This window comes from Quercus suber, unplaced genomic scaffold (assembly GCF_002906115.3).
Source record: "Quercus suber isolate HL8 unplaced genomic scaffold, Cork oak 2.0 scaffold_541, whole genome shotgun sequence".
Lineage (NCBI taxonomy): Eukaryota > Viridiplantae > Streptophyta > Magnoliopsida > Fagales > Fagaceae > Quercus > Quercus suber.
This window is the reverse complement of record NW_027069989.1, coordinates 476227-501761: the sequence shown is the minus strand read 5'-3', so window position 1 is coordinate 501761 and position 25535 is coordinate 476227. Positions and strand designations below refer to the sequence as shown.

General features: G+C 34.0%; 2 protein-coding genes across 2 annotated transcripts; both read right to left on the bottom strand.

The window, feature by feature from the left end:
- Positions 1–6063: 6063 nt before the first annotated feature.
- Positions 6064–6670, bottom strand: LOC112024318 (wall-associated receptor kinase-like 20). The gene has a single exon (XM_024056955.2). The coding sequence runs from the start codon at positions 6613–6615 to the stop codon at positions 6064–6066; it is 552 nt and encodes a 183-aa protein (XP_023912723.2). The 5' UTR covers positions 6616–6670.
- Positions 6671–24836: 18166 nt separating this feature from the next.
- LOC112005401 (wall-associated receptor kinase-like 20) lies at positions 24837–25535 on the bottom strand. The gene has a single exon (XM_024037649.2). The coding sequence runs from the start codon at positions 25507–25509 to the stop codon at positions 24883–24885; it is 627 nt and encodes a 208-aa protein (XP_023893417.2). The 5' UTR covers positions 25510–25535; the 3' UTR covers positions 24837–24882.

Below are 25535 nucleotides of genomic sequence, written 5' to 3'. Positions count from 1 at the left end.
AAAAAAAAAAAAAAAAAAAAAAAATCAAACATACCTTTTGCCACAACCTAACTTTAAAATCTTTTAACACTAAATTAACACAAAAAAAAAAAATTATTAGTAGCTAGTGGCGATTTTAGGAATTTTTTTTAGTGTGATCATTAAGAAACTTAAATTAAACAAAATTTAATAAAAATAAAGCTTAAATATATTAACATAAAAAAAAAAAATCTCAAATACATAAAGTTTTAAAATTTCCTTCTACAAGTTTTTTATATTTGAAATTGTTGTATGATAGCTTTATTATTAATGCTATCAGTTACATCTTTTTCAATACATACTACCAAGTAATTATTAAACTACTGATCTCTCATTTAATTACCAAAATCTTGCCTAAATAAGTAACGATAAAAAAAAAAATGCATCATCCTTTTTTATGATATGTTCCAACCAATATTTTGTATTTTTAAACTAATCAGAATTAAATCAATGCAATGCTCCACTAATTTCTTTTTTCGGGAAATCATGGTTAAGATGTTGACAAGAAAATCTTTGTAAATATGCTCTATTTATTTTATCCTTATCATTAGGATGAAAAAATGAGACATTTTCTCATAGCCTAGGATCTGAAAGATGATTATTCAAGTAAATACGAATTTGCTTAAAAGATAAATTTTGCAATAAAATTGATTTCCTTATAAGAATTTTGTCTATAGTGCTAACAAAATAATAAAGGGTATACTATAACTTCATTCAAAATATTCAACTTAGGCATTAAACTGTTACATTAATCATGTTCAATAAAGTGTTGAAACATTATTTTAGTGCATATATATGCGTATGTATAAGATGTATCACATAAATTCAATAAATTCAACTAAAAACTAAAGTAAGCATTAACCAACTAGCTATTGGAAAATATGCATTTTTTATTTATATAAAAATAGCAATTTAAAAATACGTCTTTTGAAAAAAAAATTAAAATATCACAATTAAACATTTGATTTGATCTTTTAGGCTAATTTATTTGTTTGGATAGTATTTGAGAATTTTTTTCCACAAAATTTTCACAACAAATCCTATTTGGCAATTGTTATTGGTTCTAATCTTAATATCACTAAAATTGTTTTTCTGTTCACTTAACAACTTACTACTTAGGATTTGTTGTGAAATGTTGTGAATATAGCATTTTTCGTAATTTTTTGGTTCAATCTTTAATGGACAAAAATTTTGGTGAGTTAAAATTTATTTTTAATAGACACAAATTTTTATTTAGGATGCTCAAGTTTTTTTTAGGGTGGTCAGTTTTTTTTTCTAGTTGGTCCGCAACCATATTAATTTAAAATTCATTTTTTTAGGTATATATATATATATATTATATATATATATATATATATATATATATATATATATATATATATATATATATATTTCCCAAGTTCATGGTGGTCTTGTGACCACCTAAATCATACATAACGTCGCCCTGGTAGCAGCCTCAAACCACATGCTCATGTGCATGCATGCTTAAATGCTCTCTTTTTTATTTATTTAAATGTGAAGGTTAATAATTTTCAATTATCATAATTCGAAATTGATGCATTCTTCAATCACAACAATACTTAAAAGGTGTTATGAGATTTTTGCATTTCTAGTTGAAATAATTTTTTGGAATATATGCTTAAAGGCTAGTTTAGAGTTGATGAAACTTGTATCCAAATATTTTCAACGGGAGTATAAAAATGAAGAGGTCCATGATCTAGTGGTTAAATAAGAGTCCAAAGAAGGTGTAAATTTAGACGAAAAGTTTTCTATGGTTTAAATCTCATGAGACACTAGGGATGGCAAAATGTACCCGACCGCGGGGTACCCGGCCCGGCCCGACCCTAATGGGTCGGGTTACCCGACCCGTTTAACATTAGGGTCGGGTTTGGGTTTTCATTAAAAAACCGAAGCGGGTTCGGGTCGGGTCCGGGTATTAGGCATACCCGAAGCGGGTTCGGGTCGGGTCCGGTATTGATACCCGACCCGTTGTTGTTTAGTTATTAGTGTTGTTTGCCTTTAAGGAGTTACATTGATACTAATCTTTGAATTTTTTTAATATATTAATATTTATGTTTTTTTCTACTTAATTTAATAATAATAATAATAAAAATTTGTCAAACCCATGGGTTCAATCCGACCCAACCCAACTCATGTGGGTTGGGTTGAGTTGGGTTGGGTTGGACTTATGTGATGGGTTGGGTTGAGTTGAATTTTTTTTGACCCACCATGGTGGGTTGGGTCAAAAAATTCCCTCAACCCGACCCATGCACACCCCTATATGGAATGATGAGTAATTGGTTAGATGATTGAATTTTCTAATTTAATATATATAATAAGGAGAATAACATTAAACATAAACAGTTTTAGAACAAAAGAGCTCGACTTTGTGAAAAGCCAGCAGGTTAACCACCATAGGCGGTTGAATGTCATACAAAATAATATTATTAGTTTGCGATGAGATTTCTGTTTCCCCAATGCATCAACACATTGATTTGTTTCTCTAAACACATGGTGTAGTCATTTGTGCTCGATGTGGAGAAACAAATTCTTGCAGTGACAGGGTAAGGGGCTCCATCATGGAATTAGTAGAATTTTTACTAGTCATCAGCAAACTTATTAAGCATTACGTTGACATGCGAATGGTTTAGCTGTAAGCCTGTAACTATTCAATATACTTATGAAAAATTAATCATAACGTTGCTGAGGTTGAATAGATTTCGAGTTTGATAAATGCAATATAACTTTCCTCTTTATTATTGCTGAATATTATTTATTATAGGGAAAGTATTTTCTAAACAAAAAATTAATTGAAAATGACTGGAATAACAGGAAATAAAAGTACACTCACAGAACTCTTGGGAGAGCGGAAAGGAATTTAGAGGGGGAAAAACTTTACCAATTGTTTAACTTGAAAATTGCTCCATTTCAGCACATATGTGTTACATATTTTGTTGACATGGTTATATTTTTTTTGGAATCAATTTGTAAACTTTAGAATCCTTTCTGTAACCCCAAGTAACATTAGAGGGAAAATTAAGGAAAATATTCTTGCATGTTCGCTCTTGAAAGCAATCAAATTTGTTCATTATTTATTTATTTATGTATTTATCTTTGGCGCATGGCATTAGGAAAATGTTTTCACATCAAACCATATTTGTTGCCAACTCAATGGGGATTTGCCCTTCACAACAATTAAGAATAAAATTGATTTTATTTTGAAGGTTTTATCTTTTTAGAAATAATTACAATATGATGTTAATCTCACAGTTTGAACAATTTCTCCTATAGACCTCCAAACACTTTGTGCATGGGGAGGTACTAATTCTGCTAGAAGGCTCTTTCCCTTCTAAACTCCCAAGCATTTTATTGCTGGATGATAGATAATATTGAAATAGTTAATTATATAAAAATGAAATTGAAATTGTGACAAATATAGCAGACCAAAACTATAGCTCTGCAAAGGGTAATGGTTATCACATAATTACAATTGCACACTCGTAATACACACATTATCACGTGAGCTGAAATCGTGTTTTGAAAACATGATTTTTAGTTAAAATTGTGAAATCATGTTTTCAAAAAATAATATCATTACTTCATAATTTTAACTAAAATACTGTTTTTCAAAACATGATTTTAAAGATTCGGCAAAAAAAAAAAAAAAAAAAAAAAAAAAATAAATTACTATTGTTGTTTAGTCATTAGTATTGTTTGCCTTTAATGAGTTACATTGATACTAATCTTTGGATTTTTTTTAATATATTAATATATTTTTTTTTTCTACTCAGTTTAATAATAATAATAATAAAAATTTGTCAAACCCATGGGTTCAATCCGACCCAACCCGACCCATGTGGGTTGAGTTGGACTTATGTGATGGGTTGGGTTCGGTTGAATTTTTTTTGACCCACCATGGTGGGTTGGGTCAAAAAATCCCCTCAACCCGACCCATGCACATCCTTATATGGAACGATGAGTAATTGGTCAGATGATTGAATTTCCTAATTTAATATATATAATAAGGAGAATAACATTAAACATAAACAGTTTTAGAACAAAAGAGCTCGGCTTTGTGAAAAGCCAGCAGGTTAACCACCACAGGCGGTGGAATGTCATACAAAATAATATTATTTGTTTGCGATGAGATTTCTGTTTCCCCAATGCATCAACACATTGATTTGCTTCTCTAAACACATGGTGTAGTCATTTGTGCTCGATTTGGAGAAGTAAATTCTTGCAATGACAGAGTAAGGGCTCCATCATGGAATTAGTAGAATTTTTACTTGTCATCAGCAAACTTATTAAGCATTACGTTGACATGCGAATGGTTTAGCTGTAAGCCTGTAACTATTCAATATACTTATGAAAAATTAATCATAACGTTGCTGAGGTTGAATAGATTTCGAGTTTGATAAATGCAATATAACTTTCCTCTTTATTATTGCTGAATATTATTTATTATAGGGAAAGTATTTTCTAAACAAAAAGTTAATTGAAAATGACTGGAATAACAGGAAACAAAAGTACACTCACAGAACTCTTGGGAGAGTGGAAAGGAATTTAGAGGGGGGAAAACTTTACCAATTGTTTAACTTGAAAATTGCTCCATTTCAGCACATATGTGTTACATATTTTGTTGACATGGTTATATATTTTTTTGGAATCAATTTGTAAACTTTAGAATCCTTTCTGTAACCCCAAGTAACATTAGAGGGAAAATTAAGGAAAATATTCCTGCATGTTCGCTCTTGAAAGCAATCAAATTTGTTCATTATTTATTTATTCATGTATTTATCTTTGGCGCATGGCATTAGGAAAATGTTTTCACATCAAACCATATTTCTTGCCAACTCAATGGGGATTTGCCCTTCACAACGATTAAGAATAAAACTGATTTTATTTTGCAGGTTTTATCTTTTAGAAATAATTACAATATGATGTTAATCTCACAGTTTGAACCATTTCCCCTATAGACCTCCAAACATTTTGTGCATGGGGAGGTACTAATTCTGTTAGAAGGCTCTTTCCTCTCTAAACCCCCAAGCATTTTATATTGCCGGATGATAGATAATATTGAAATAGTTAATTATATAAAAATGAAATTGAAATTGTGACAATTATAGCAGACCAAAACTATAGCTCTGCAAAGGGTAATGGTTATCATAATTACAATTGCACACTCATAATACACACATTATCACGTTAGCTGAAATCGTGTTTTGAAAACATGATTTTTAGTTAAAATTGTGAAATTATGTTTTCAAAAAATAATATCACTACTTCATAATTTTAACTAAAATACTGTTTTTCAAAACATGATTTTAAAGATTCAGCTAAAAAAAAAAAAACATGATTTTAAAGAAGGTGTCTACGAAATGTGTGACAAGATTTTCTCTTATTCAAATATAACTGCATTGTTGGGAGTGATTTAGCTCATCGATCATCTAATGTACACTGTGATATTATAATTAAAAAGTACACGAGGAGTTATGAAGGAAATAGTACTTTATTTGACTACAACGTTAAAAAAAGCCAGACAAGAAGACCCATACTATAGAGAGCAAGCCGAAAGAAGCCACGTGAAAGAGACAATAGGTAACACATCGAACACTACATAATTGCAAAAGCAAACGTAATACAAGGTTTTTGGCTCCCCAATTTCCCACTTTTATGTGGCTTGTGATCAATCATGAACCACAAAATCTAACTAGAAAACACTGGTCCACTAATACTATGACAATAAAAGCATAGAATTAAAATACCAACAGCCTTATTTTTTGACACAGTTCTTACTGTGTTTAGTAGGTATGTGGCCGAATCAATAATTTTTCCATGCATCTCATGAATACATAATCTCTCATAATATGTGAGTTTCATGTTGGGAAGACCCCACATGTATGTAAGAGAAATGATATATATGTCATATGCACAGCATACCTTCTCGAGGCCTTAAAGCCAAACTCAATTGGGGGGCACCCATTGCAGCTCAATACCATAGGTCCATGTTAGTTTCCTTCTAGGTCCGAAGTATAAGTGGTAACTTCATATTCGTGTGCACCCTACAGCCCGGATCCTAATCATATGTGAAGTCATGGCAGAATCTTTCAAGTAATGGCAGCAAAGGGTATTCTTACACCCAATTCCCTCCTCCACATTGTCCTCAAACTGCCTACAAAAGCTGGTTGAAGAACAATTCAGGGGCGAGAAAAGAATGTGGTCAGAGCAATTAAACAACATGACAGTGTTATGAGTTGATATGTTAAAGGGCAAGTTCTCATCAAGCTTTAACCCTTCTGAACTGAAATCGGAAGAATAACATGTGCCTTTCTGTATTGTGGGTGGGCTTATAATGAGCTTATAAGCACTTGGATTAATACTGAGGATCTTGTAGGAAAACCCTGCGGCTGACAAGAACTTAAGAATGCCATTGTTGCAGTAGACTTTATACCTAGGGTCTCCACAGTTGTCGTCAGTGCTAAGAGGATATGGAACATCAATGCTGCCACATTTAGGGCAAGTATTGTATGCTTCTGACACATGGGTTCCTAAAATGAGAAAAAGAAACATCATAACCATCCTCACTAAAGTGTTCATTTTCAAGACTACAGGGAAAACACTTAAGGGAAGCAAGAAGTTCAAAGAGGAAAGTGTCTATGTATAGAAATTCACGAAGGGCAGTCCTAATAAGTAAACCTTTGGGGGACCATTAAAATATAAAAATATCAAATAGTACACTATTGAAACCCATAAATCTATTAATCAAAAGAAGTGCATTACCACCTATCCATGAGTGGTTAGAAGCGTGCCCCTTCTTCAGCTTTTATTGAATATACAACTCCCCCACTCACAGAGATAATAAAATAATTACCAAGTTCAATGTGACAATAATTTGAAGCAAACAAGTTAGCTGTTCTGTTCACTTACGTACAGCTCTTTATTATTGTATCTTTTAAGTTCTCAATTAAATTTAATCATATGTTTATATTGGTCAATAAATCACATAGTTGAATTTATTTATTATTTGAAAAAATAATACATTGCTTGCGCTGTATTGGTCAATACAACCACATAATTGAATTCGATTGAAGAACCTAAGACAACGTCTAAAGAAAATTTTGGCCTACAATTTATACTAGCCCGTACAACCATGATGATTAGAGTCAGTGAATACAAAACTAGATATGCTGTACCTGCCATTTAACTAGAGCCAATGATAAGTCGACAGACACGACTATGGAAAAAGAAAGGAAATGTTAAAAATAAGAACAATCCTTTTACGCGTTAAAATAAGTCTTATCATTTGGGCCAACACAAAGAGTCACATAATTAAGGTCAAAAAAATGGTGTCCAACATCTTTAATTAAGGTCACAACAAAATGGACCATGATTTCTACTTCAACCCCTTATGAAAAACAGAAATATTATTGGGACAGGATATCAAATGAAAACCTACCTTATAAAGTCTTTATCAAAATTTATGAAAGAGGATGAATAAGCTAGTACAGAAGTGCTCTAAGAAAGTTGGCCAATCGGTCCCCACCACAGTTAATGGCTATCAGATGACACATGTAAAAAAAGTGGGATTTAAGATAACATGAGAATATGAGATCCCAATCCCACTTTCCTTGTATAGAGTTTTTAGTTGCCTCCCCCATTTCTCAAAGTGGTCTGCATCATATAATATGCTCCGCTCTCTACTCTTTGGGAAGAAAGCTCAGAATTTTATAAACAAATCAACAAATAAGCTTTCTGCTGTTGGGATTGTGGAGGAGTTGTTTGAAGAGGGTTCCGCAATGCTTGCAGAAAGTTACATTTTTAGTGGCCATTGCCTAACATTATTAGGCTATGCTACCTTCATGGTTATAAATTTCTCTATTATGAAATAGTTCACAGAGCAGGATATTCTGTTGTACCAAATATTAATTTTCTCTGAACCTGTTAAGTAAGGAAAAATCTTGTATGAGCCCGTCTCATGAGACGCTTTCTTGTTAAGTAGAGAGGCGGTATTTTTCATCAACAAGATATCTAACAAGCCACTTGCATAGGGTCGACCCCACACTTGTGGGGCCCACTTCAATGTGAGTGGGGAGTTGTATATTCCATGATGCACGTGGGGTAATAAATTGTCCTACCAATATTAGGCCCTTAGCTAAAGGCCCAATGAAAAATGGAGAAGGCCCAATAGAGAAAAGAGGCCTGCTTAGGCCTGTCCCATCGAGCCAAGAGTCATACCAAGACCAACTGCACTCGCTGAGGATAATTTCACTTGAATTGGCTTGTGGAGGATAACTTTTCCGAGGCATGTGATTGAAAAATCACAGTACTTAGGAATACGTCACTAGGACCCTAGCCGAACAAGTTCCTCAAAGAAATGACACAAATCATGAGGAGTAACTTTAGTGGCGGTATCAAAAGGGGACAACAGGGGTCTACACATTGATTACTAAGGTGACGAGCCAAAACAGCCAAAACAGCCAAAACAGTGAACTAGACACATATCTCCACTATGATTCTAAAGAGGTGATGGGACACCTGACAAAGCAGGACCCCTATCATTACAAGCCCACTACTTACACTAATATAAATAGGTAAAGATGACACATAATAAGGGGTTCTAGAAAAATGAGGGATAGAGAACAATAGAGAAAACCTGAGTTTTCTCCATTGTTAAATGCGTAAGCTAGAGTAACTAGGCCACTTCAAACGGCCCTATAGCTTAGCTTGCATGTGTGTTTAAGGCACTTTTTCTTTCTCTACCATCTTGTTTCAAGGTCCATTCTCTTTGGATCTCTCATTGTGAGCTATTCTTTTCTGTTCCCATGTATGCAAATAAGTTGTGACACATGTTAAGCCCAATTAAGGAGATAATATCTCATGCATCAGATATATGTACTAGGGGTGTGCACGGTGCGGTCAGTGTGGGTTTCGGGCAAATTTTCCACTGCACCATAAGGGTCGGTTACTACTTTAGCACCTCCGCTCACCACCGTCAGAGGTCAGTTCTCCGGCCTCCATCGGTGCGGTTTTTAAGCATCGGTGCGGCTTGGTTCAATCGGTCTTTCTAACATAAACACACAGATCGAAACCCATATAACCGCAAATTGAAACTCATATCTTCACAACGAAAGATTGAAAATGCACATCCACAAATCTGAAATCCCACAAAGAGAATCAAAAGTTCAAAAAAAAAAAAAAAAACTAATAAAGGAAAAAGAACTAATCTGAGTGCATCCAAAGTCTATATAGTGACCAAGATCCAAGGGGTGGTGGCACCAAATTGAGAGAGAGATGGAGGCTGTTAGGATTTAGGTCTAGGAGAGATATCATTTGCTAAGTCTGACTGTTAAGAAAGCATTCATTGTGCCCCTAATGTGTTTTAAGTTTTGTGTGAGGGAGAGATAGATTACTAAACTAATGACCAAAGGCTGAAGACTAAGTGTGGGTTTGGATTCACGTCCACGATCACGTTTTGCTTCTTTGCGCGTTTTCAACTTTTTTTTTCACAAGTTTCAGGAGTAATGCGGCTACTGTTCATGCACTGTTCATGAATAGTAACTGTAAAGGTTGACTTTTCAACAGTGAATAGTGAATCTGTGCACTGTTCACGGACCCACAAATATCACTATCCAACAACTTTTTCATTAAAAATAGGTCCCACGGTACTATTCACACATTTAAAGATTATTTTGTTACAGTGTTTTCAATTTTTAGTTTCAACAAAATAAGTTCTATTCAAACGGACCCTAAACCCCAAGCTTAACCTAAATCAAAAGGAGAAGTTTGAGATAATAGCAGTATGGACCAAACTTATAGTCCAAAAAGAAAAAGCCCATGTAGCAAAGTGTTACACCAACCCTAGCCTCCACACCCTCACTAATATTTCATTCCTTATCTCTTCCGCCGCTCAAGCTCAAGCTCTAACTTTGTCAGTTTATCTCATTTTTTTTTTATAAAAAAAAACACTATAACTCAACTCTCCCATTAGTTTGTACATGTTTGAGAAATATATATATATATATAATAAATAAATATAAAATATATATTGGTGTGGTTTGGTTAGCATCAGAATACAACATCTATCTCCGACAAGCATACTGCACCGACGTCGAAATTATCTATCTTCTCTGATTGCAGGCTTCAGTTCAATCGATTGGCCTATGATGCGATTCAATTGGTTTTGGGACAAAGGATTGGAGCAGTTCGGTGCTTGCACACCCCTAATATGTATCATCTCTCTTACAAATATATATATGTGGATTACACACAATGTGAGATTCACATATCATGAAAGAGATTATGTACATACAAAATAGGTGAGATAATTATTATTTGGTTACAAATGTTAAATACCTTAAATATTTTGTGGAGTATAATACCATGTTTTATTTTTTATTTTTTTCTTTTATATTCTTTTTTTGACATGATTGACCAGGTGAGGATGCTTTGTAAATTGAAATCAGGATCGCTTGAGGATTGAAGTCACATATAATTGCTGGCCTTGATGTTCTATTTCAACAAAGCTCAAAATCCTAGTGGTTCCAAGAAGATAAATGAAACCATATTATAAGTGTTAGGGTCATTTTCTCGTCTAGTCATGCATTGGATTTAGATGGATTTAGCCTATGGACCCAGGTTTAAACTGGAGAGTCAAGCCTTCTACTCACATTAACACACGTAGTGATGAAGGCTAACAGCATATCTTGGAAGCCATAATAAGCTCACAAGCGAATGAGTTAATTCCCAAACCCACTAACAACCATGATTTGCTTTAATAGACAATAAAGAGGATATTTTTGGGGAGAGAGAGAGAGTAGTCTATTTGATAAGTGAAATCTTGAGTTAATGCTTCCATTTGCTATGCCTTTATAGAAGTTCAAAGAAATGTCAAAGGCTAACAACATATCTTGGAAGTCATAATAAGCTCACAAACAAATGAGTTAATTCCATAACCCACTAACAACCATGACTTGCTTTAATAGACCATAAAGAGGATAATTTAGGAGAGAGAGTGTGTGTGTAGTCTATTTGATAAGTGAAATCTTGAGTTAATGTTTCCATTTGCTATGCCTTTATAGAAGTTCAAAGAAATGTCAAAAATCATCTTTCAAGGAGTAAGGATTGTTTTTGATTCGTGAATTTTTTTAAGGATATTGTAACCTTGAATAACAGGTTTAATGAGAGATTGAAAAAACCTCATGTGGGAGATATACAGTTATGCGATGTGGCGCTTTGTTAGAGTAATTTTTCATTTAACTTTCCACTTCACCTTCTTTACATATTTTGAATTATAATAAAATTCTATTAGTAGGATATTACTATTTTGATTTTCACTCATTTGGAATATGGGCTCTTCTACTTTATTTTGATTTAATTATTCTTTTTATTCTTTTCCCTCTTTCTTTTTTTAATTTCTTTTTTTTTCCCTTCCATCACTCCTTATTAAGTTCTTTAGGGTTGATCTGTAAAATCTAGCCCATTTTCTGATTGAGTGAAAGTTACAAAATAAATAAGATTTCTTTCTCCCATTAGTTTGTACGTGTTTGAGAAATATATATATATATATATATTTATATATATCGGTGTGGTTTGGTTAGCATCAGAATACAACATCTATCTTCGACAAGCATACTGCACTGACGTCGAAATTATCCATCTTCTCTGATTGCAAGCTTCAGTTCAATCGGTTGGCCTATGAAGCAGTGCGATTCAATTGGTTTTGGGACAAAGAATTAGAGTAGTTCGGTGCTTGCACACCCCTAATATGTATCATCTCTCTTACAAATATATATGTGGATTATACACAATGTGAGATTCACATATCATGAAAGAGATTATGTACATACAAAATAGGTGAGATAATTATTATTTGGTTACAAATGTTAAATACCTTAAATATTATGTGGAGTATAATACCATGTTTTATTTATTTTTTTTCTTTTATATTCTTTTTTTGACATGATTGACCAGGTGAGGATGCTTTGTAAATTGAAATCAGGATCACTTGAGGATTGAAGTCACATATAATTGCTGGCCTTGATGTTCTATTTCAACAAAGCTCAAAATCCTAGTGGTTCCAAGAAGATAAATGAAACCATATTATAAGTGTTAGGGTCATTTTCTCGTCTAGTCATGCATTGGATTTAGATGGACTTAGCCTATGGACCCAGTTTAAACTGGAGAGTCAAGCCTTCTACTCACATTAACACACGTAGTGATAAAGGCTAACAGCATATCTTGGAAGCCATAATAAGCTCACAAGCAAATGAGTTAATTCCAAAACCCACTAACAACCATGATTTGCTTTAATAGACAATAAAGAGGATATTTTTGGGGGGAGAGAGAGAGAGAGAGTAGTCCATTTGATAAGTGAAATCTTGAGTTAATGCTTCCATTTGCTATGCCTTTATAGAAGTTCAAAGAAATGTCAAAGGCTAACAACATATCTTGGAAGCCATAATAAGCTCACAAACAAATGAGTTAATTCCATAACCCACTAACAACCATGACTTGCTTTAATAGACCATAAAGAGGATAATTTTGGAGAGAGAGTGTGTGTAGTCTATTTGATAAGTGAAATCTTGAGTTAATGTTTCCATTTGCTATGCCTTTATAGAAGTTCAAAGAAATGTCAAAAATCATCTTTCAAGGAGTAAGGATTGTTTTTTATTCGCGGATTTTTTTAAGGATATTGTAACCTTGAATAACGGGTTTCATGAGAGATTGAAACAATATGGATTGATGCCAAGCAATCAACATATATATAAAAATAGAGATCTCATGGGGGAGAGTATGGAGTTCTGCCAAGTAGCACATTCCTTAAAACTCTCTCATTTAGGCATTCATCTCATCAAAGTTTGCATTTATGTCAAATTTTTAGTTCATTGAATGTGTTAATGGAGTAAATACACATATTAATTATCTATAGGTGTGCACTAATTTTATAATATATATATATATAAAGTACTTTATATGTTTTTTTTTTTAAATTTTATATAAGAAAGAAAAAACCTCATTTGGAGATATACAGTTATGCGATGTGTCGCTTTGTTAGAGTAATTTTTCATTTAACTTTCCACTTCACCTTCTTTACATATTTTGAATTATAATAAAATTTCTATTAGTAGGATATTACTATTTTGATTTTCACTCATTTGGATTCTGGAATATGGGCTCTTCTACTTTATTTTGATTTAATTATTCTTTTTATTCTTTTCCCTCTTTTTTTTTTTTTTTTTTTTTTTTTCCCTTCCATCACTCTTATTAAGTTTTTAGGGTTGATCTGTAGAATCTAGCCCATTTTTTGATTGAGTGAAAGTTACGAATAAATAAGATTTCTTTTCTATCACAAGTACCATATAAAATCTTCTTTTTTCCTCTTTCTCTATCCCTATCCTGTAGGTATAGCATTTGAATCATAGAGAACATTTTCTTCTGTAATTGTATGAATAGATATTACATTCCAAGTCCTTCTTTATAACTCCTAAGGAAAATCCCGAATTGAATCCCAAATTAATAGGTTAGTGTGAGCTTATCCATGCCGTGGGTGTTTAGTTTACCACTATCATAATTCAATAACATAAATGTGACATCATAAATTTTCTATGATATTTCCATAAACAACTAAATATTAACATGATATTACAAAATTTTATACTAACTCGAATGCATTGAAGAAACAAAAACCAAGATTAAACAAACAATCAACTTATAGTTACACCACATAATAACTAAATTCTTCATCCCCTTAATTTTGAATTACGTCATTAATTAAACAAAAAACCTCTTCATATTATACCAACACTACTTCATGTTATTACTTTAAAATATTTTGAACATTCCATATAATCTTCTCACATAGCAGCTTACAGCATTATCTGTGCATCATGCTGGCCCATTAATAGTTTGGGTAAATTGGTAAGCCAAATCCTTCTTAGTTTGTTTCCCTAAAAGGATTGACACCCTATGAAGTTACTAAATTCGAGGGATTGTGTTAGTACATTAATGGTGATGGGCAAGCACTTATGGTGGGTTGTATACTAGTATTTGCTAAAAATCATGGGTGTTACAATGAAATTAAGCTAACTTCACTCTTCACCATGTGCTTGGCTTGCACATGCATCACCATTGGCTCAAAAGTCCTGCAAATGTTCCAAGCCCATTTACAACTTATTTCATTGAGCCACCCAAGGGCAGTAGTGGGCCTCATATTTTTGTCAAAAAATGGGCCCTACAAGAAGAAATATCTAAATTCTAAAGCATTTTGTTACTCTCTCTCTCATGCAAATGGTTTAGCTATAACTATTCAATATACTTATGAAAAATTAATCATGACATTGCTTCAGCTAAGTAGATTTTGAGTTTGATAAATGCAATATAACTTTCCTCTTTATTATTGTTGAATATTATTGTGCGCACCCAAAACGAGATTAATAGGCTGGCTTTCTCTTGGACTCACAATTTATTTGTAATGTGGGTTTTGGATTTCCTACTTTGGGTGATTCTAGCTTAGATACCCAACAATATCTCTCCAACCTTTGTACTCCTTCCCTTTCACTCTTATGACTCTATTGCTCTTAACTCTAAGCTTCCTTTAGAACCTTTCAACAACCAACCCCCTTCCTTTCCTTAGTTTCTCATATTTATAGCCCAAAATTAGTGGAAGAATCATGATTACTATTATGGCTAGTGGGAGAGGAGGTCCAATGTTGTTATCGCTAAGTGGGTGTTTAGTTGGGAGTGGGGTGTGGTGAGAGTGGCATTGGAACTGGTTCCCATCTCAGGGGGGTTATGTTCAGCAGCAGTATTTCTCAAGACATCACTGGGCATCCAGGATATGGCCTTCCTGAGCAATCACACTCATCGGAGATGAGATTTGCCAGGCAACCTCTTGGCCATGAACCAATGAGCATATATGACCTGCCTAACAGGTTCTGGGCTGAACATGATGACATGAGGTCTATGTCCATGACCTTNTGGGGGTCCAAGGCCCAAATGGCCCTAAGGTCTGATGTCGTACAATTATTTATTATAAGGAAAGTTTCTTCTAACCAAAAAAAAGTTGGAATAATAGAAACAAAAATACACTCACAGAAATCTTAGGAGAGTGAAAAGTGAAAGAAATTAAACTAAGGTTGGAAAATTGAAACAATTATGAAGCAAACAAGAATAACAATGCAACAAAGAGCTCAAATCACAGGCAGTGGCACTCCAGGAATTTTTTCAGGATGTTCCTATTCCACTTTGAAAAAATTTGGGTCATTTCGATCTATTTCGTAAATACCGGCCAAATTCAAGATTTGGCCTTAAAAAAAAAATTCTTAAAACCAAAACAAATTTGATTCTGTACACCGAAAAATCTCAAAAGGAAAAAAAAAATGAAAAGAAAAGAAATGAACAAAGGTACCTTACAATAAACAATAAGTTCATTTAAATATTAATAAAATATTAATTATTATTGTTAGTTGTTTCATAAATTTGTTTGCTTTTATAAACTATAATTTGTTGTATTGTTGTTTCATTAATCATTAAATTATTAATTATTGTTTACCTAACTAATTTATTTGTTTGTCTTTTATAATGTATTAGTTAATTAAATTATTAATTATTGGTGTTTAGTTGCTTCATTAATTTTTTCCTCATTCTTTCTCTCATTAATTTTTTAGCCTAACAGTCTTTCTCTCATTGGTAGAAAATCTACCACCTATCTTCAATTTTTTTTTTTTTCATCTCATTAGTTCCTAGGTAGGTTGTATACAGCTGGCTAGCACTTTAGTATGAGACTTGCAGGCAAAATAAAAACATCAACTCAAACTAAAAATAAAAAAAAAATTGGATCTCTCTCTTCTTGTCTTTAGTTTCCACTTTTCACTTCTCACTTTTCAAGCTCTCTCAGTCTCCAGTCTCCAGTCTCAAGACTCTTCTCTAGCTGCCCCTGTCATCACCATGTCTCTACTTCCTCTCTTCCACCATGTTCTACCTCTATTGGCTTACTGACGGAGTACCAACGCCTTATGGCAACACAATGAAGCTGGGCTTTTTTTTTTTTTTGGGCTTATTATGTTACAAATTTTTTTTTCCAATTCTCTGTTACTTTTTTTTTTTTTTTTTTTAAGATTTTAGTTCAAAATTTGTTTGGCATAAAAATTTTGAGGGTGTTCCTGATAGGGCTTGAGGGTGTTCTTTTTTTTTTTTTTTTTTTTTTTTTTTTTTTTTAAGGGTAAACAAATAAAATTTAAATTATTATATATATATATATATATATATCTTTTTTCAAGTCAGGGTGTTCTTGGGAACACCCTAGACTTTGAGTGGCGTTGCCACTAATCACAGGAAACCAGAAAATGAGGGAAAGAGTGAGAAAGAGAGAGAAATAGAGAGAAAAGAAAAGAAAGCTCCTGAATTTTCTGTAAATGCTTGCTTGAACCATTTGCATTACAATTGTCCCTATTTATACATAGAATTGACTATAACTACTTAATTAACCAATCCTGAAATCAAGGAATGGATCCATGAAAGATGGAGCTAAAGGTAACGACCTTTCCTGCCTAATCTCAACTGACAATAGGCTCACTAATGTGCTTAGTAGAATGACAGTGTTTTGGCTTATACAACAATATAACTAGAAATAAATACAACGACATCGTTTAGATGACTAGTCGTCGTTGTTGCTCTGTTCTTGAGATTTAAAAACTAGCCGTTGGGACTTCTCAATTGCAGACTTAGCTTTAGATATCTCAACATCACCCTTCAAACATGAGGTAGAGTTAACCAAGAGTTTGCTGCGAAGAAACACAAAATGAGGTCCAAGCAATGGCTTAGTGAAAATGTCAACAAAATTGTCATGGCCAGAAATAAATTTGATGCCCAAACCATAATGAAGAATACATTCGCGAACATAATGATAGTCTACTTCAATGTGCTTCGTCCTAGAATGAAACATAGGGTTGGAGGCCAAGGCAATAGTAGAATTGTTATCACACCAAAGAATAGGAATGTGTGGAAGAGACAAACCAAGCTCCCTAAAAATAGTACGAAGCCAAGCCAATTCAACAGCAGTGAATGCTAGTGCATGATACTCAACTTCAGTGGATGAGTGGGAGATTGTGGATTACTTCTTGGAAGACCAAGAAATTGGGCTAGAACTAAGGAAGACCAAGATACCAGTAGTGGATTTCCTATCAAATGGGTCACTAGCCCAATCCACATCTGAAAAGGTTGAAAGAGTAATGGGACCAGGTGCAATATGAATCCCAAAATGTAATGTGCCTCTAACATAGCGAAGAACCCTTTTAGCAGAATCAAAATGAGAAGTAGTAGGATGTTGCATGTACTGACACAGCTGATGAACACTAAAAACCAAATCGAGGCAAGTAAAGGTTAAGTGTTAGAGTGCCCCGACCATACTCCTATATTCAAAAGGGTCAGGTAAGAGAGAACCCTCATAAGGAGTAAAGCGTGTAGATGGGCAGCAAGGGGACTTAGTAGGCTTTGCATTCTCCATGTGAAAACAATGATGAATATCAGAAGCATACTTGGATTGGCATAAGGTAAGCCCAAATCTGGTAGGTAAGATCTGAATGCCAATAAAATAAGAAAGAGCTCCAAGGTCCTTGAGCTCAAAGGCATGACTCAAGGCAGTGATGAGATGAGTAATCTATGTAGGATCATTACCAGTGATGATGATATCATCAACATAGAGCAATAGATAATGGTGGTATGATGATAGTGATAAATGAATAATGAGGAGTTTGTCAAGGAAGCCACAAATCCAAGATGAAGAAGCTGAGATGTGAAACGATCAAACCAAGCCCGAGGGGCTTATTTAAGTCCATATAATGATTTGTGAAGCTTGCAGACATATGAAGGAAATTGAGGGTTAACATAGCCAGGAGGGTGTTGCATATAGACCTCTTCCTTAAGAAAACCATGGAGGAAAGCATTTGATACATCAAGCCGTCTGAGAGGCCATATGAAGCTCATTGCAATTGTAAGAATAAGTTTGATTGTAGTTAGTTTTACAACTAGACTAAATATCTCAGTGTAATTAATGTCAGCCCGTTGGTGAAAGCCCTTGGCAACTATTCTTGCCTTATATCGAGCTATAGATCCATCACTATTCAATTTCAATTTGTAGACCCATTTGTAGCCTACTAGGTTGATCCCAGGTGCAACAAAAACTAATGACCAAATGTTCTATCTTTGTAAGGCAGAGAACTCCTCATCCATGGCCTTTGTCCACTGAGGATATTAAGAGGCAACCTTATAAGAAGGTGTAGTCTAGGATAGCCTTGTAGCAGAGCTTCTTTTTAGTGATACCATGTTTAGATCTGGTCATCATGGGGTGAGTATTGGTGATAATGGGAAGGACAGGTTCTGGTGCAGCAGTAGTAGGACTGGATAAGGGTGAACTTGTAGTAGTGGAGATAGGAGCAAGTTAGGAATCTGTAGGAGGTGGTGGATCAGGATTAGGCATAGGACTAGAAGAGGTAGGTGTTGAAGAGTGCAAAGGAGTAAGGGTATGTGGAGAATTAGAAGATGAACTGACTAAAATAGGAGTAGATGAGGTGGAAGGAACATAGGAACCTAGAGTGGATGGTTGATTGGATGAATGCAAATAGAGAAGGTTAGATAGCCAGATGTCAGGTGTTGGTTTGACAAAATGTGCAAGAGAGGTAATATGAGAAGAAGTAGAAGAAAACTTGGACTTATTAAACAGTACATGCCTACAAGTGTACTAGCAGTTAGATTTGACATCAAGACACAAATACCCCTTAGAAACAGATGAATAACCTAGGAAAATACATTCAGTAGTCTTATGCTCAAGTTTGTGTTTAGTGTATGGTCTAATGTAAGGGTACCAAGCACAACCAAACACTTTAAGGGAAGTAACATCTGGATGAGAGCCATAAAGTTTGAACCAAGGTGAGAGAAAACCAAGTGAAGCAGTAGGTAAGAGATTAATACAATCCCTACCAACTCTGATTCTACAATGGCAGCTACAACTCCAACTTCTTCTTCTTTAACTATGCCTTCATCAACAACTTCACCTTCAATCAATTTGACTAATCAGCCTATGTTGCTATTGTAAAACATGTCAAACATGATGATAGTCAAGTTGGACAATTCCAACTATATAGTGTGGAAGCATCAAATCTCCATGGCGCTAGAGACTTATTCAATGATTGAACTTCTTGATGAAATTCCTCTTGTTCCAGAGAAATTCTTGAAAGATCTCTCAGGTACTATTACAAAAGTACTAAATCGAGATTATCTTGCTTGGAAATCAAAGGAAAAAGCATTGCTTACCTTTATCAGTTCCACTCTAACACCTTCAGTTCTTGCTATAACTGTTGGTTGTTCATCAGTTCTAGAAGTTTGGAAAGTCCTAGAAAACAAGTTTTCTTCCATTTTGAGATCTCATGTGATGAATCTCAAGAGAGAATTGCACAATGTAAAGAAAGGTTCAAATTCTGTAGATACATATTTGCAGAAAATCAAGGTCATTAGGGACAAATTAATGGCAGTTGGTGTTTTTCTAGATGATGAAGAATTGCTTCATGAGGCAATTAAAGGACTTCCAAGGAATTTAGTGCATTCAGGTTTGCAATTAGGATAAGAAGCACAAAATTGAGTTTTGATGAGTTAGCTACTATGCTAAATGCAGAAGAAGAATCATTGCATGAAGGATTGGAGATTAAAGACTCAACCTTTGCAATGTCTGTCAACATAGCACCTAGATCTAATAGCAGTGGTGGTTTTAGCAATTACAATCAATCCACTAATCATGGTAGAAATAGAGGCAACAATAATAGAGATAGAGGATGAGGCTTTTCACCTAATCAATTTTCACAATATTCTCCTAATCAAGGATCTGGTCCAAGAGTAGAAAGACCTATTTGCCAAATCTGTGGCAAAGCTAGTCAAATAGCCATAGATTGCTACCATAGGATGGATTATGCCTATCAAGGCAAACATCCACCCACTAAATTGGCAAAAATGGCCACTTCTTCCAACTCTATGATTGCACAAGAGCAACCTTGGCTAGCAGATAGTGTAGCTACTGACCATGTTACCTCCAGTCTTAATCACCTAAGCTTTCCTAAATCCTACAATGGGCAGGATCATTTCACAATGGGTAATGGACAAAATCTGCCTATCACACACATAGGTAACACTTTTATCCCATCTTCTAATTCTGCAATATAGCTTAAAAATGTGTTAAGAGCTCCTACTATTGCTTCCAACCTTACATCTGTCCACAAAATCTGTCATGATAATCATTGTTGGTGTTATTTTGATGAAAACACCTTGTCTATCCAAGCCTTGGCCACAGGGATAGTGCTCTACAAGGGCAAGAGTGAAGGTGGGGTGTATCCTATTTACCCTCACAAGGCACCTAAGCTTCTACTTCCTCACAAAATCTACAATTCAGTCTTCACTTCACCATCTAGTTGGCTTTTGTGGCACAACAGACTTGGTCATCCCAATGCACAAGTTCTTAGATTTCTTTTTCAGCACAAAGGCTTGTCTTTTAATAAGTATAAAAACTTTGTAGATTCTTATGTTCATTGTCTTCATGGAAAAATGCACAAATTTCCATTTCCTAGCTCTAGATTTGTTGTTACTGCACCATTTGAGCTTGTACATACTAATCTTTGGGGTCTTGCACCTCTTACTTCAATAAATGATTTCCAATATTATGTCATTTTTGTTGACCATTATACACGTTTTACTTGGCTGTACTTACTTCACAATAAATCTGAAGTTTATTATAAATTTGTGCATTTTCATGCTATGGTTAAAAATCAGTTTTTAGCAACTATTAAGACACTTAGATTTGATGGTGGTGGGGAATACATGTCCAAACTTTTTGAGTCTTACCTTTTTTCTCATGGTATTCACCATCAAATCTCCTGTCCCTATACTCCTCAGCAAAATGGGTTAGTAGAAAGGAAACATAGGCACTTAATTGAAACTACCATTACTCTTCTTTCCCAAGCTTCCTTACTTTCTCAGTTTTGGTCTTTTGCTGTTCAAACTGCTATGAACCTTATTAAGCTCTGATACCATGAAAGAAATTGAACTAAGGTCTGGAATATTGAAACAATTATGAAGCAAACAAAGAATAACAATGCAACAAAGAACTCAGAATCACAGGAAACCAGAAAATGAGGGAAAGAGTGAGAAACAAAGAGAAAAGAAAAGAAAGCTCCTAAATTTTCTATAAATGCTTGCTTGAATCATTTGCATTACAACTATCCCTATTTATACATAGAATTGACTGTAACTACTTAATTAACCAATCCTGAAATCACGGAATGGATCCGTGAAAGGTGGAGCTAAAGGTAACGACCTTTCCCGCCTAATCTCAACTAACAACAAGCTCACTAATGTGCTTAGTAGAACGACAACGTTTTGGCTTATACAACAACATAACTAGAAATAAATACAAAGACATCGTTTAAATGACTAGTCGTTGCTGTTGCTCTATTCTTGAGATTTAAAAACTAGCTGTTAGGACTTCTCAATTGCAGACTTAGCTTTAGATATCTCAACAAAAAGGAATTTAGAGGGAAAACACTTTCCCTATTGTTTAACTTGAAAATTGCTCCATTTCAGCACTTTTTGTATTATGTATTTTGTTGACATGGTAATATTTTTTTGCAATCTATTTGTAAACATTAGAATCCATTCTATAACGCCACATAGCATTAGAGGGAAAATGAAGGGAAATATTCCTGCATGTTCGCTCTTGAAAGCAATCAAATTTATTCAGTATTATTTATCTATTTATATATTTATCTTTGGAGCATGACCTTAGTAAAATGTTTTCACATGAAACCAAATTTCTTGCCAACACAATGGAAAATTTCCCTTCACAATGATTAAGAATAAAATTGATTTTATTTTGCGGGTTGATAGATGAAATTGAAACAATTAAATGTATAAAGACGAAATTGAAACTTTGACAAATATAGCGGATCAAAACAATAGTTTTGCAGAGGGTAATAATTATCACACACTCACTATTTGATGTTAAGGGAGAAGAAAATATTTTAATATTTTATGTTGTTTTCTTTTTACTAGTGGAAGTATGATTTATTTGCTTTTTCAAGTTGAGTCAAGATCCTTTTGCCATTTGAATTAGGATTTTATTATCTTTCTTTTCCTAGTTAAATTGTTTTTCCTTTCTCTGGTAGAAATAGGTTTATTATTTCTTTTCCTAAAATATTGTAGGTGAAATTCTATTCCTATAAATACTCTTTATAGGAGGTGGATTATTATTATGTGGTTATTAATAAAATTTTGTTTGAGAGGTTTTCTCAATTATTTTGCCTACTAGCCTAGTGTTCTTATAGAACTTCGGTTTTGTGGAAGAGCTGTAGTAATTATGTGTTATAGATTCTGCTTCTACATGCCTACGCTACATCTATTGGTATCAAAGTAATGCTAGGTTCCTACCATACCACAAAAAAGAGTGCGTGGGGGATGACCTGTTGTCATAGATGACAAGTATGAACGCGATGAGGTTTCATGCGATGCACAATTAGAGACGCTCTTTCAACAAATGGAGGAATGGCTTGATACGCTTTCAAAGTAATCGCCCCCTTAGCTGTTAGAAACCAACCTCAAACTTGCCATTCAAATCCATGTTATGTGGAGGAGTTGGAGTATTTTGATGTTGAGGAGGAGGACTACAATATCAAAAAGGAGGATGAATACATTGAAAGAGTTGGTATAGTAAATTAGGATTCTCCACCAATTTATGACGACTATCCTAAAGATTATAGTCAAGGAGACAAGATTGGGCTTAATGAAAATAAAGTCATACACACACACACACGAGGTGCCCTCATAACTCACACCATTGATGAGACTTTCAACAGTCAAGAAAAAGAGGTTATTGATTTTATTGATTACAATCATACGTCAGTACAATTGGTTTGTTTAGCAGTAGATGAGTTCACTATTGATGAATGGAGTTTAAATCTAATAAAGCTTGAACTTGAACACATTAAACACTTTGATTTCATGGGGGTTGATGAGCTTCTCTCAAATTTTCCTAGTAATACAGTTAATATTAATTTGGAAAGATTATGGAAAACATTATTGATCCCTTTTGGGAGGATTTTATTGAACAAGAATTAATAGAGGTCAACAAGAGGCATGAACGAGTGATTTTAAGTAATCTTTGTGGAGGAGGCAATATAAAGTTTATGGATGTGTGCATGGATCCTTTTTAGTACTTGCTTTGTGTATCCCACTATGGCAAAAGAGGTCAAGTATAAAAATTCGTTCATCAAGCTTTATTATGAGTGAGAAAAGACTAATAAATAACATATTGATTTGTCTTGTCTTACTAAAAAGAATAGGATAAAGAGGGCCATTTGGGATTCCAATAGATCGTGGAAGATTGCCACCAAAACTTGAGGACAACTTTTGCCCAATTTCGAGAGAATGATGCAAATTGGTTAAGGGAGAAAAATATATTTTAATATTTTATATTATTTTCTCTTTCCTAGTGGAATTAGATTTATTTGCTTTTTTAAGTTGAGTTAAGATCCTTTTCCTAGAAGCAAAATCTATAACACACAATTACTACAATTTTTCCACAAAACATAAGTTCTACAAAAACACTATGCTAGCAGGCAAAATAATTGAGAAAACCTTTCAATCAAAATTTTATTAATAACCACATAATAATAATCCACCTCCTATAAAGAGTATTTATAGGAATAAAATTTTTCATACTCCTTTTAGAAAAAAAAAATGATAATAAACCTATTTCTACTGGAGAAAAGAAAAACAATTTAATTAGGAAAAGAAAGACTATAAAATCCTAATTCAATTAGGAAAATGATCTTAACTCAACTTGAAAAAGCAAATAAATCATAATTCCACTAGGAAAGAGAAAACAATCTGAAATATTAAAATGTTTTCTTTTCCCTTATTCAATCTTCATCACTATTGCACACTTATCATACACGCATTGTCACGTGGGCTAAAATCGTGTTTTCAAAACATGATTTTAGTTCAAATTGTAAAATTGCTATTGTAAACTCATCATACACACTGTCACGTGGGCTGAGCTGAAATCATGTTTCAAAAATACAATTTTAGTTAAAATTGTGAAATTATGTTTTCAAAATAAGATTTCATCATTTCATAATTTTAACTAAAATAATATTTTCAAAACACGATTTCAAACGAAATGTGTATGAAATGTGCAATAACGAGTGTATCAAGATTTTCTTTTATGTAAAAATATAATAGTGCCAAGATGTGAAAAAACCAATTCTTTCAGCCATTTGTCAAATGATAATAGTGATAAAGACTAGATAGTTAACCCCATGCATTGTTAGGATTAATTCAGCACATCGATCATCTAATGCACACTGTGATATTATAATTACCCGAAGTACACGACAAGTTATGAAGGAAATAGTAATTTACTTGACTGCCAACATTAGAAAAAGCCAAATAGACGTGATTGAGACACAACAGGTGACACATCAAACACTACATAATTGCAAAAGCCAACGTAATACTAGGATTTTGGCTCCCCTATTTCCCACTTTTACGTGGCTTGTGACCAATCATGAAGCACAAAATCGAACTAGAAAACATTGGTTCACTAATACTATGGCAACAAAAGCATAGAATTAAAATACCAACAATCTTATTTTTAGTCACCTCTTACTATCTTTGGTGAGCCATAATATACTTACCTTTATCCTATGCATCTCATATATACACAATCTTTCTCATGATATGTGAGTTGTGAATACCCCTCATATTCATAAGAGAAATGATATATATGTTAGATGCACAACATACCTTCTCGAGGTCTTATAGCCAAACTCAATTGGGAGGCACCCATTGAAGCTCAATACCATAAGTCCATGAATCAAAGGAAGATCCAGGCTTCATACTCACCATTGAAGTATAAGCAGTGCACCCTATAGCCCTGATCCTAATCATATGTGAAGTCATGGCAGAATCTTTCAAGTAATGGCAGCAAAGGGTATTCTTACACCCAATTCCCTCCTCCACACTTTCCTCAAACTGCCTGCAAAAGCTGGTTGAAGAACAATTCAGAGGCGAGTAAAGAAGGCGGTCAGTGCAATTAAACAACATGACAGTGTTATGAGTTGATATGTTGAAGGGCAAGTTCTCATCAAGTTTTAACCCTTCTGAACTGAAATCAGAAGAATGACATGTGCCTTTCTGTATTGGTGGTGGGCTTATAATGAGCTTATAAGCTCTTGGATTAATACTGAGGATCTTGTAGTAAAACCCTCTAGCTGACAAGAACTCAAGAATGCCATGGTTGCAATAGACTTTATACCTAGGGTCTCCACAGTTGTTGTCAGTGCTAAGAGGGTATGGAACATCAATGCTGCCACATTTAGGGCAACCATTGTATGCTTCTGACGTTGCTAAAAAGAGAAAAAGAAACATCATAACCATCCTCACTAAAGTGTTCATTGTTAAGACTAGGGAAAGCACTTAAG

Excerpts from the sequence above, each read along its gene's own strand:
- LOC112024318 (XM_024056955.2), bottom strand. The coding sequence starts at position 6,615 with ATGAACACTTTAGTGAGGATGGTTATGATGTTTCTTTTTCTCATTTTA.
- LOC112005401 (XM_024037649.2), bottom strand. The coding sequence starts at position 25,509 with ATGAACACTTTAGTGAGGATGGTTATGATGTTTCTTTTTCTCTTTTTA.